This window comes from Euprymna scolopes, chromosome 29, assembly GCF_053919585.1.
Source record: "Euprymna scolopes isolate OS-2025 chromosome 29, ASM5391958v1, whole genome shotgun sequence".
Taxonomy (NCBI): Eukaryota; Metazoa; Mollusca; class Cephalopoda; order Sepiida; family Sepiolidae; genus Euprymna; species Euprymna scolopes.
The window spans coordinates 78976169-78990979 of NC_136510.1; the positions used below are offsets into that span (position 1 = coordinate 78976169).

Consider the following 14811-nt stretch of genomic DNA (forward strand, 5'->3'; position numbering starts at 1 on the left):
AGTCGTCCGGCGCTCTATGAACTTGCTCTATGTATGTGTACAAATACAGAGAGCGGGGGAATTAAAAGAAAGAAAGAAAGAAAGAAATGGAGAGAGACAGTGGAGGGGAGAGGATTGGGAGAAGGAAAGATGGTAGAAAGTCAGAAACATAGTTCTTACCTACAAGTTACCCCCCTATAAATCTCTGAAACGCTAACACACAGACACAAACACACATGTACGCACGCACACGGATAGGCAACGACTTGCATTGACACACGCACATGTTCCATCTTCGCAACAAGTGCCCGGAGCCACAGATCAGAACGACCGCGAAAGTGGCACACACGCCACACGCACGCCCCCTCCACACACACACACACACACACACACACACACACACGCACACATGACATTTTTTTTTACGCTCTTAACCACCACGGCCACCCCCTCATGCACACATATATATACAAAACTTCTTTCCCCACTTGTTTTAAAGCAGTTGATGTTCATCATCCCGTTTTTTTCCCCTAATAATGCAGGCTCTCCAGCGTCTGTGACAACCTTCGCTCGCTGGAGAACAGCCTTGTACACTACTGAACAAAGAATATAAATAGTGAAATTTGCTTGATATATCTATCTATCTCTCTATATATAAAGTTTCCTTTCCTCTCTTTTTTGGGGGGCACAAAAATATACAACCACTTTTTAAACATTTGAGTTATAGTCAATATAAATCATTTATACGTTTCTTATATCTCAGCTTCAACGTCTTTGAAGACAGCTAAAAGAAAAAAGAAAAAAAAAAAAGAAAAAAAGGATTACACATCTACTGCAAAAGAAAAACTTAACGTTGGAACTTTGGTTATTATTATTGCTCACGTACCAAAACTTAATTCATTCATACGCGAATTTTAGTGCTAAAACCATTCGCGTGTGTCGCATCCCTGTTTTTTTTGTTTCTTTTTTTTTTGTCCACAACCACCATGGATAGAACCATTATACCATTACTTTTATCCGTCTTCCTCGTCTGCCTCCTTCGATCTAAGGTAAGCATTATCCGTTTTTTTTTTATAATTTTATTTTAAATTTTATTTTCCAAATTATTTAAAAAGAAATAAAAGTACTTATGAAGAAAGAATACGGATCTAATTTTCAAGTTAAATTCAATTTTCGACGTCTTATTTAATTGTTAGGTGAAACTACAGAATAGTTTTTTTTAAGCCCATCCTCTCTCTTTTTAAGAATCAGTTTCTAAATAGTAACGTTATTAATTCAGCACAGTCCGTATTCTGCATAAGTACCAATAAAAAGATTATGAACAAAAATAAAACCATATGTATTGTTGTAAATTTACACCCGAATTTCACTCCATTGTCCCTTCTTCATTGTAAACCATTTACAGCAAGAACTCGTTTAGCTGCAACCGCAGCAAAGAATTTTTCTCCCCCCCCCCTCTTCTCTGTCTCCATCCTCCCCGTACCCCCTTTCTTTCATTATTTCTGTATCAAGAACGACACGGAACTCTCATGAACAAAGTTTATCTCCTAGAATACCCCACCTGTGGAACAAGATCCACCCTATATATATATATATATATATATATATATATATATATATATATATATATATATATATATATATAACAAAAATACAGGAAAATCTTTATATTCTAAAAATTACTTAAATTGATTAAGTAGTTTTAGTTTTGTAAATCAAACCCTGTTTTGAACGATTTTAAGCGATTAATGGGAAATCGTGGGCATTACATAGCTCATGTTTTAATTATTGTCAAGTTCTTTAAGATGACTACGCGAGACAGTCCCTACTCGCTTACTTATAAAATAGGATTTTTTTTTAGTTAAAAATAAAACTACTTGATCAACTTGGAATATGGCATTTTCTTTCAGCCACGGACACATACACGATAGAGTTTTTTTTGTCTTTTTTAATATAGCGGGAATTCTGGACAGTAACACACGATTTGCTTCCCAACCGACTACAGCATGGTCCTCTTTAAGTCAAAGTATTTGTAAACATAATTTTCGATCCATCTTCTTGGATAACCATGTCATTTTATGCAATCTTTAGTATTATAATAACAAAAAATATTTAATTTCACGTAAAACAAATGGTACCTACGTAATCGACATGTCGCAAATAGTAATATATAGAAAAATTACGGAAAATGATAAGGTAGAAAAATAATTATTAATAAAAAACAGTTTTCGATAAAGTTTAGATGGCGTTATAAAATTTGTCCGACATTTTGAATTACGTTCATTACGTGACAAGCAACAGAGCTTAATTATCTCCCCTGTCAAGTTTTCTCTCTTTTCGTAAGGGAAATACATTGATTTCACATTTTTTTTCATTAATAATTATTTTCTACCTTATCGTTTTTCGTAATTTTTGGATATGTTACTAATTTAGATCTCACAATTATGTAGGTACGATTTTGTTTTTGGTAAATTTTTACGACCTGCCCCAGCAACACTTCAATCTCCCCATGTTAAGAACGGCTTTCGGAATAAACTCCTCCAACCTCGAAAGCCGTTCTTAACATGGGGAGGTTGGCGGGTGTTTATTCCGAAAGTCGTTCTTAATATGGGGTGGTAGGGGGTGTTTATTCTACGCTGGGGCAAGTCGTAAAAAAGTAACTTTTTTTTTCACTTGAAATCCAATCTTTTTTTTTTTCGTGAATATAGAAGTACCCAATCTGTTGCCTATTCCACACAGTCTTTCCAATCGTCAAACCAGCAATCATTTTAACTCTTATCCTTAAAGTGCTCTCCAGGCTTTGATTGGTGACCCATCAGTAGGTTCATTCCTCTACTCCCTCCCATCAGATTCTAAATGAACCCGAAATTCTTTTTATAACAATACTTCCACTTTATTTGTTAATAAATGATGGACAGTTGAAACAGATAAAACGCATCATTAAGAAAATGAATGCCAGACGGTGTAAACGTTTAATGCATACTGTCATAAAACGATGCATTGATCATTTAGATTCTACAATTTTTAGGCGATTACGAGTAAACATCCTAAGAACGTGACGGAAAGAAGAAGAAAGCACAAACAAAAAATTATATTCGAATTTAGTATTGTAGATACGTTTCTTTTTTGTTTGTTTGTTTACTTGCCTCCCCACGAGGGCAAAGTTAGACACAAGGTCGGTTTTTAATGTGTGGGGGGGGGGAACCAGCTCCCCCCCCCCAAAAAGGAGCACTCCGGTTAGTAACAAAAATAAAAATGTATCAGTCATGAAGGATTTCTCCTCCGCGAACCGAGACCAAAACTGTAAAGTGAAAAAAGTGAAGTAGCATCAGAACACATACTACACTTTGATCCTGACCAAAATAATCCACTCTATTTACAGACCATTCTACCATATTGGGGTAATTAATTTTTTTTTTGGGGGGGGGATAAATCCTGTGTTTTTTGTGTTTTTTTTTTGTTTTTTTTAAAGGGGCCTACTTTTTAAGGCAATTACAACTTTGCCACTCGACTTAGGGTTAATGTTACAAAGTTTTGTTAACTACTCAGAAACTCTAGAATGATACGAAAATGGTGGATCGTTTTACGTTAAATTTATGGTGGTGGTGGCTCGTGCATACCCCCCGTCTAAACTGTGAAAAAAATACTATGCTTCGCTAGTATTCTAATACTCACCTATATATCTATAAAAGTGGGAATGTGTGTGTGAGACACTTCTCAACCTATATACTCAACGAATTTTTTTATCTACAGACTTGAAACTTGGTATATAGAATATTCAGACACGTTGAAAACTTTTTAATCTATTTTCATCCACAAAAAAGGGCTGCCAAGGACTCAAAATTGAAAAAAAAAAATGATACTTGAGAGTCATCGCCTTTTTTTTTTTTTTTACTGTTTGTCAACTGTTTCACAAATGCGCATGCGCGGCCGTGAAACATGATAGCTTTTTATGTTATGAATAAGTAGTTTTGAAAACACTTGTTCTGGAGTTCGTGTCAAGTTAGCCTAATGGTTATCGTACTTGAATCAATGTTTTTAGGTTTTGGTTTCGATCTCAGCTCAAGTATTTTTCTTTTCTTACAAAACGCCGGGTTTTTATATAAAATATCGCCCCAATAGGATAGGTAAAAAAAAAAAACAAAAAAAAAACAAAAAAAAACAAACAAAACAAAAACAAAAACAAACAAACAAACAAAAACAGAACGTTTCAAACTGAAAAGGAAAATTAAAAATAAACGTATCGATCGGTAGAGAAAGAAAAAAAAAGACAATTTCTCATTATGGAAATAGATTGAGGGCTGAGGGTTGTTTCTTGCTATTTGCTTTCGCAATTCCCCTAAATACTTAAAATGAATTTATCTGGCAGTTTTTTTTTTAAGTGCTTACTTTTGTGGTGTGTAGTGTGTGTGTGTGTGTGTGTGTGTGTGTGTGTGTGTGTGTGTGGAAAAATAAATAGTATCCCCCCTTTTTTATAGATTAGAGAAATATTTTCTATTAACTATTATGCTTTTTTTTATCGCTGCTGCTGTGGCTGCTGCTGTGGCTGCTGCTGCTACTGCGTAAATTTCCTAAGCGAACTTTTTAAAAATCTTAATTTAGAAGAATAATGTTATTACGGAATTAAATCTATCAGAATGCATTTCAAGTCATTCATTCAAATATTTTGCTAATAATTGAAGAAGAAAAAAAGAAAGTATTTTGTGACCCTTCGGAACTTGGAAGAAATTTGGAAGCGTTGAAACTATCTATACTTCTATAAATGTATTATTATTTTGTGTGTATTGATATTTATATAAAAATCTATTTTTTATGTAGGCTATTCGAATCCATGCGAAACTTTATATTTGAGTTTTAGCCGGGAAAAATCGGTACAAAAGTGTGAAAATTAAAAAAAAAAAAAATGAAATTTGCCAGGTGAATATGCATGCGTAACGTAATAGCTGTTGCTTTATGCTTTAATTTTTAGCCTTGCAGCAAACATATCTTCATAGCCCAGGCATTAATGTCAAAGGAAAAAAGCAAATCGTAAGCTAAACGTTATGGTTTCGATTCTCGGTGGGTGCGCACAAGTCATTTTTTTTAAAAACTTTTTAAATCATTATTATATATTGGGTCCAATATAATATAATGAATACGAAATCTGCATTAATCAAAATATATTTAAGCGTATTTTAGTACCGGACATGCTGGGCGACCTGCTAGCAAAATATAAAGTCATTGCTTTAAAATGCTTAGCAAATTTTGAAGAGCGCAGAACAGAGTAAGACAATGCAATTTTAGAAGCGGAAGAATCGAAAATGTCAACAAATGTCAACCCTAACACAGCATAAAACATTAATAATCTGTACATTAATTGAATTCAAATAAATTCAAAAACTTCTATTTTTTGGGTGTTTTTGCATTTATTAACCCGCGATTTCCACGGAGTCACTTGAGTGTATCCGGCGGATGACAGGAAGAAATGGAAACGGTCGACAAGTAGTTTTCTGTATATATATATATATATATATATATATATATATATATATATATATATATATATATATATATATATATATATGCATATGCATATATATATATATGTATATGTATATATATATATATGCATGTGTATATATAATGTATATATATATATTATATGCATACGTATATGTGTATATATATGCATATGTATATATATAATGTATATATATTATATATGCATATGTATATGTGTATACATATGCATATATATAATGTAATATATATATTATATATGCATATGTACATGTGTATATATATGCATATGTATATATAATGTATATATATATTATATGCATATTATATGTGTATATATATGCATATGTATATATAATGTATATATATATTATATATGCATATGTATGTGTATATATATGCATACGTATATATAATGTATATATTATATGCATATGTATATGTGTATATATATGCATATATAATGTATATATATTATAGATGTATATGTGTATATATATATGCATATGTATATATAATGTATATATATATTATATATGTATATGTGTATATATATGCATATGTATATATAATGTAAATATATTATATCTGTATATGTGTATATATATATGCATATGTATATATAATGTATATATATTATAGATGTATATGTGTATATATATATGCATATGTATATATAATGTATATATATATATTATATATGTATATGTGTATATATATGCATTTGTATATATAATGTATATATATTGTATATGTATATGTGTATATATATGCATTTGTATATATAATGTATATGTATTATAGATGTATATGTGTATATATATATGCATATGTATATATAATGTATATATATATTATATATGTATATGTGTATATATATGCATTTGTATATATAATGTATATATTGTGTATATGTATATGTGTATATATATTGTATATGTATATGTGTATATATATGCATATGTATATATAATGTATATATATTATATATGTATATGTGTATATATATGCATATGTATATATAATGTATATATATATATTATATATGCATATGTGTATATGTAAATATATACATATGTATATATAATGTGTATATATATATTATATATGCATATGTGTATGTGTGTATATATTAGCATATGTATATATAATGTATATATATATTATATATGCATATGTGTATATGTGTATATGCATATGTATATATAATGTATATATATATTATATAAGCATATGTATATGTGTATATATATGCGTATGTATATATAATGTGTATATATATTGTATATATACACATATGCATATGTATAATGTGTATATATATACATATGCATATGTATATATAATGTATATATATAAATATATATACATACATATATATATGCATATGTATATATATACATATATGCATATATATAATGTATATATATATAAATATATATATACATACATATATATATGCATATGTGTATATATATATATACATATATGCATATGTATATATAATGTATGTATATATGTATGTATATATATATTTATATATATATACATTATATATACATATGCATATATACATGTTTATTACATACATACATACATACATACATACATACATACATACATAAATATATATGTATGTATGAAATAAATAAATATAAACGTTTTTGTTTGGGTTTTTGCTATGAGTTTCACAGACTTGTTAATTTCCAAGTGCAAAAGCTGAACAGGAGTGGGAACGACGTTGAGGGGAGTGGAAAGCCCCCTACCCACGATCACTTTCTCATTCGCCTTTTCTTTATTCTCTCGATGTCTCTTTCTTCCTCTATCTACCGAATCTACATAGTAAAACTTTCACTTGTTATGTCCCTTCTTCTTCTTCTTCTTCTTCTTCTTCTTCTTCTTCTTCTTCTTCTTCTTCTTCTTCTTTGAATCCGTCTCCCTGTTACCCCCACATGTTAGCTTTCAACGCATCACGTCAGCAAAAATACGCAAACTTCATGCGTGTGTGTGTGCGCGTGTTTATAAAATGATATATTTACTCCAATATAAATTTAAGGTCTTCTAGGAGGGCATTATTCATAGCCCTGAAGACAGCTGGAAGTAGAAAAAAAAAAAAAAAAAAAAAAAGCAGCAGCAGCAGCAGCAGCACCACCACCACCACCAACTATAACATCAGGAATAATAATATTAATGATCGTAAAGGGTCAAGGGGGGATGGAAAGTCCAAGGAGGAAAGTATTCACCTGACCGGCACTAAAAGGGTGCAAAATGTACTAGAAATATGGGCTGGTCGAGTTTGAATTTGTGTCACTTGTATTTCCCTCAACGCAAATGCCACTAAAAAAAAAACAGCAGCAAAATCACACCCCTTCTTTGTGAATAACTCCTAATGCCGGAAAGCTGTCTGCTCAGTTACTTCGATTTCTTTCTTTGAGCCGCTCGCCTTTGGAATCCCCTCCCTGCTTCACGTTTTCCCGAATATGCGAACATGCAGATGTTTAAATGGAATCTGAACAAGAATCCTACCGCACAACTCCCCACTTAGAATACCCCTAATTTTGAACCCTAATGTCCCTGGTTTGAGGTAAATTTAACTAAAAAAAAAAAAAAAACAAACAATCATACAATCATATGCGTACGTGTGTAACATATATTAAAATGAGTTAAAACAGATCTTAACTAAGACTGATACCCCCTTCTCTCTCTCGAATGGACATCAACAATTATACTATTGCTACATGTAAGAAGTGATAATTGCTGCTGGTAGAGAGATTCGAACCCTACAACACAATCACCCTGGACTTTGAAGACTATCATCTTATCACAAAGCCACCGGCAATTAACACAAAAATTGAAACAAAGTAAGTGCCTATAATGCCAACGCGATACGGATGACTACTAGGCAGTCAAAGAGTATTCGACGGCAGCATGTCAGAATGCTGCATTTGCGCTAAGGTAGACCGCTTTTTCTTCCAGACGGCGCAACTTTAGTTACTTAAAGGGGCTTCATAACTATACTATTTTTTTAAATAAATATTAACAATTAATCATAATTACTAAAACCTATTTACTTACGCAATCATCAGTGTAAGAAGTGATAATTACTTCTGGTCGGGAGATTCGAACTCCTATATATATATATATATATATATATATATATATATATATATATATATATATATATATATATATATATATATAAACACAATTTTGTGAAACCGAATATTTGATGAGCTATACAAAAAAACAACAAAAAAAAAACAAAAACTAATAAAACCCATCCATTATTTGCTTTAAAAGTCTCCGTTGACACAACTGTCATTAAGAAGAGATGGATTAAGTAAATGTTTGCTGTTACTTGAAGAATTCTTTCTTTTCTTTTTTGTGTCCATAGTTAATACTAATGAAAAAAATATTTAAACCAAAACAGATTTGTGTTAACGAGCGGCTGCTGTAGTTTTGATCACATGTCGTTCCCGACTTGGGAATGTAATTTGCAATGAGTTATATAGTCAAGATTGTCTGCTCTCTTTGAATTACAGTTTCTGCTGCCCGTGTCACTGGATATCTAAACGTGGTCAAGAGGACAAGAAAACCATTCTCCTCACAACGGAGAAAGAAATCTATGACCAGTTTGAATATATATATATATATATATATATATATATATATATATATATATATATATATATATATATATATATATATATATCAGAATGTGAAAGATTATATTATCTCCACAGCTAAACAACGTCGCAGCTCACAAGAGCCATGACAGCCAACAAACCGGAAGTCCAAGACTCGAGTTTCGCCCTCATTTGGGCTCATCAGTTACACATCCGAACTGGGCATTCAAATAGTCGGATTTATCCGCGATTTGCTTGATCTGTGTTAATTAAGAGACTTTCTTTTATGTGTGGCAGGTTTGCTCAGGTGGCAGAGCGTCGTCGTCTTGCACGCAAGAGGCTCAGGTTTGAAATCCCGATATGTCTAACTGATGAGCCCAAATGAGAGCAAAACTCGAGTTTTCGACTTCCGTTTGTTCGCTGTGATGGCGCTTGTGAGCTGTGGAAATAATTATATATATATATATATATATATATATATATATATATATATATATATATATACTAGCAGGGTGCCCAGCGTTGCCCGGTTGTAAAATACACATAAAAATTATATTTTAATTCATACAGAAACTGAGACATGTGCATGCGACTATTATGTTTCTTCTAAACAGTTCACTTTTTGTAAGTAAAAAAAAATTGATCTAAGATCAAAACCAAAACGCAAAGACAGTATGTCAAGTACGATAACAATTAGGCCAGCTTGATACGACCTTTAAATCTTGTTTTAATGCCAACATATTATTAACATAACACATGGGGGGATGCTGTGAACACGAGTTTTCCTTGGCAACCCCTTTCAGCAGTGAGGATGGTGGTCGTGTTCTGGATTTTAGTGTGTGCGGAGATGGTCGACAAGGCAGATCCTGGCATTGAACTGCCTTTCAAGTGAGAACGGGCAGCTCCATTTCCATTTGGAGGGTTGACTCAAGAACGTCCTTCTCACTCCTCCTTCTCCTCTTTCTCTTTTCTTCAATGTCAGCACGCCGTTTAGTAAAAATATGACAATATTGAAGTTCCTTCAATATTTTTTAATTATAATATATTTATGTTGGTAAATTTATGTTGGTAAATTTATGTTGGTAAATTTATGTTGGTAAATTTATGTTGGTGAATTTATGTTGGTAAATTTATGTTGGTAAATTTATGTTGGTAAATTTATGTTGGTGAATTTATGTTGGTAAATTTATGTTGGTAAATTTATGTTGGTAAATTTATGTTGGTGAATTTATGTTGGTAAATTTATGTTGGTAAATTTATGTTGGTAAATTTATGTTGGTGAATTTATGTTGGTAAATTTATGTTGGTAAATTTATGTTGGTAAATTTATGTTGGTAAATTTATGTTGGTGAATTTATGTTGGTAAATTTATGTTGGTAAATTTATGTTGGTAAATTTATGTTGGTAAATTTATGTTGGTAAATTTATGTTGGTGAATTTATGTTGGTAAATTTATGTTGGTAAATTTATGTTGGTGAATTTATGTTGGTGAATTTATGTTGGTAAATTTATGTTGGTGAATTTATGTTGGTAAATTTATGTTGGTAAATTTATGTTGGTGAATTTATGTTGGTAAATTTATGTTGGTAAATTTATGTTGGTGAATTTATGTTGGTAAATTTATGTTGGTGAATTTATGTTGGTAAATTTATGTTGGTAAATTTATGTTGGTGAATAAATACATTATAATGGAAAATTATTGAAGTTCATTCAATATTTTAATTATTCTTTTACTCCATAAGTTCGTGTTCACAGTATCTACCCCCAAACTGCACATTTCATTCTCTCTCTCTCTCTCTCTCTTTCTCTCTCTCTCTCTCTCTCTATATATATATATATATATATATATATATATATATAAATGTAACTCTTGGTTCGTTCGCAATTAATAGTCTAAAAAATCACTGGACGGATGGCTTCCACGTTTTGGTATAATATGTTTATTATATCCATGTGTGTTTTTATATATTTCTTTTTAATTATAACATTATACTTAGTTTTTCTATGATAAATAGGTGGTTTTCTTTGTATCGATAGGCCATTTTTTTTATTTAGGGACAATTATTTATTACCGCTTCCTGTCACGTGACCAGTGTTTCCAATTTAGCGGTTTTCCTGCTAGATCTGGAGATTTCGTTTGCAATCTAGCGGGGAATTCTAGAAAATCTGGAGATATTTCGCACTCACACACCCGCAATTTTAGATTAAAAAATAAAGAAAAGCGCTTTAAAATACTTTAAAACATAAAATAAACTCATTCATGTAAGTAAAAAAAAGTAGCATTTATTGCCTTTGGTAATAATTATTTATTGATTATTTGTTTTGTTTTTCACCTTTTTTTCGGCTAACCATTCTTAAATCTCGCTATAAAATCGATTTTTCCCAGTACATTTTAGGTGGGGGGCATTCCGACCTCCGAAGTTTAGTTTAAAATACGATCTATGCAACCCCCGCTTAATTCAGAAGTATTTAGTCGAAAACTGTAAAAAGCAAGAAACGACAGCAAAAAAAAAAACTTATACCAATACAGTAGAATTTAATTATCTACCAACCTAAATACTTTTAACATGCTAAAACAAATTTTTTATTTTTTTTATTTTTCTAATTTCAAAATATGTTGCACCATTATTGTGATGTTTAATTTGCAGTATATTTCAATTTAACTTTTATTATAAAAAGTTTGAGTTTATGATTTGTTTCCTGCAAAAAAAACCCTCTTTAAAAAAACAGGTAAAACTAGCTGATAAAATATGTAAGCCTTCTAGGGAGCTAACCACTTCAATATAATTCCATAAACATATAGTGAGAAAACACGGAACATTTTATATATTGAATATACTATATTTATAATTTTTTTATGGTAGGAATTAAAATATGGAGTTGGGGGGGGGGGGCGAATTAGCCATTTTTGAAAATTTCAGACGATAAAAGTTAAAAATCTAGCGATTTTCTGGAGATTTATTTCTCCTGATTTCGCGGTTTTTTTTTTAAATCTCAGTTGCCAACACTGCATGTGATATCACTAAAAGGATAATGTAAACAAAATGTGTTTACAATATCGGTAAATTTTCAATGGGTTTAATCACATGATTATTGATAATGTAACCATGTGATTGAAATTTAATTTAGATTAACCACACGTGGTCGCTTTCCTAAAAATGGTAGATACAGACAAAATGAATGCCGACGCTCAAAGTGTATAAACATTTTGACCCCTCCCTTTACTTAAAAATTCACCAAAAATCAGGAAATTAACCAATTTTAATGAAAATTGCAGTATTTATCAAATAATGATCGCGGAATATAATTAACTAATTATTTTTACTTAACTTTTAGTGAAAATGTTTTATTTTGTTTAAACAAAAATAACTTTACTAAAGTTATGGTTTTCAGTAGTAAATAAAAAAGCAAGAATTTATTTTTGCTTTTTTATATAAATAAAGCATCGTAATTTGTAACAATAAAAAATAATTTTTACAGTAACATTACAAAAAAACCCTAAAGTCCGTATTAATGAATTCGATATAACTCGAAGGAAAATGAATTGCTCGCATACTATTCAGGAAATTAAAGATTCAATTAGATTCCTATTTCATTCACCTAAATTATTTAGGGTGAAATGAGTTTAGGAATTTATAGCCAAACCTAAATATTTTTTTTTGCTTAAAAAATAGCATTAATCCAGTAAAATTTGCAAAGAATGCTTTGCTTTACGGTTGTTGTAAAAATGGAACAGAAATTTGAATTTCTTTCCCTTTTAAATTCGGTACATTTTTACATTACGTCCAACTCATCGTTCACATTCGACACTTCAGCTTTTATAGCTTTTCGGATATGCTGGCAAGGTTAGGGGTATCTATTCCGAAAGCTATTCTTAACATGGGTAGATTGGTAGGGGTGTCAGAAATTTCGTGAAAAATAGTGAATAATTCAACCCCGTCTTTCCAAGCTTATAACTTCTCGAAAAATGTAACTCAAGCCCTAATTTTTTTTCAATTAAAGGAGCAAGGACCAAGGTTTCATTAAAAGAAAACAACAGAAAAAAAAACGTGTTTTTTTTAAAAAAGGTTTTAAACTTCGGACTTTACAGGTAAATTTCTAAAAACACTACTTTTTTTGTTTTAAATTTGAATGTATTATTTATTGACCTTTTCTCTTCAATTTGTGATATATAAAACTTTGGTGAGTAAATTAATTATTTACTTTTTAATAGACACTTGAAAATGGGGGGGGGCGTGAATTAAAAAAACGTTTGTCTAAAATATTATATTCGGTTTATTGGAAAGAACATGAAATTTCACATTGACCCTGAAAATATCGTAAAAATAGAATCGATAGAAAAATTTTGATAGATTTTTAAAGTTTAAAAATTGAAAAATATTGAGTTCGTAAAATTCATTTCTGTTTTTTTAAAAAATAAAAAATATTTCTATTACTTTTAAAACAACTTTAATAGTTTATTTTGGAAGTATAATTTATAAAGAAAATAAACAACCCACTTTTAAAAGAGAAATTACGAGTTTTTTATATTTTATTCGCAGTTTCGTGATAGGGGTGTCAAAAATTCCTAAAAAAATTCTGATACATCTACTAGATTGGAGTGTTTATTCGTTGTAAACGTAACCGACAACCTATAAATGTCGACATTTCCAACGTGAATAGTAAGCTAAACTTATGTAAAAAATAACAAAAAGATATACCAAACTGACTTTTTCGTTTAAAAATGGAATTATTTCCCTTTCGTTATTTTATTTATTTATTTTTTAAAATAGTTTGTGCTTTATATACATAACGTACAATTGTTGAATGTTACTGTTTTGATTATATTCGTTTTGGGGGGGGACACAATTAAAAATTAAGAAAGATTAAAACGAAGCGAAATTTAAGTTTCCGTTCCATTTTTACAACAACCGTAAAACAGCGCATACTCAGCAAGTTTTATCGTAATTTATAAGCATAATGTTGAAACACTAAATCAACATTTTATTTATTTTTTTGCATAATTAATAATGGGAGTATTTTTCTGTTTATTTTCTGAACATCTGTTAAAAAAATAATTTGTACATTCTCTTGAAAAAAAGAATCAAACTTTTCTCTTATTTCACATAACTATTTACAGTGTTTATGTAAAGCATTCATCTGTTCTTTTTATAATAAAAATTCTGTTTTCAAAGAGAAACGTTTACTGCCAAATTTCTTTTAAAAAAGTTTTCCTGAAAAAAAAACTTTCATCTAACAATTTATGGTGAAAAATTAATCTTTTTTTTGGGGGAAAATAACAACTTTTATTGATTAAAAAAATGCAAAAAATAAAAAATAAATAAACGAACAAAATGCAATTTTTCTTGAGGAATGTGTTCCATTTTAACAAACTGAGCCACAGCAACGCGTGGTCGGGTACAGCTAGTATGTATATATATATATATATATATATATATATAGAGAGAGAGAGAGAATATATATATATATTCATTTATAATATATATATATATTTATAATATATACATATATATATATTTATAATATATATATATTTATAATATATATATTTATAATATATATATATATATTTATAATATATATAATATATATAATATATATATTATAATATATATATAATATATATATAATATATATATTATAATATATATATAATAATTATATACATATAATAAATATATGTATATATGATAATATATATAATAAA

General features: G+C 29.7%; 1 protein-coding gene across 4 annotated transcripts in view; it reads left to right on the forward strand.

Annotated features, from left to right (window-relative positions):
- Nucleotides 1-297: 297 nt before the first annotated feature.
- Nucleotides 298-14811, forward strand: part of LOC145252739 (uncharacterized) — a 304712-nt gene continuing 290198 nt past the window's right edge. For 3 of the 4 annotated variants that reach the window (XM_080112607.1, XM_080112608.1, XM_080112606.1), the window contains exon 1: nucleotides 445-1028. In XM_080112607.1, coding sequence (XP_079968733.1) covers nucleotides 966-1028 — 63 coding nt within the window. In that variant the 5' untranslated portion in view covers nucleotides 445-965. Of the gene's footprint in view, nucleotides 1029-14811 lie in introns of all 4 variants that reach the window. The other variant, XM_080112609.1, reaches the window with a different exon arrangement.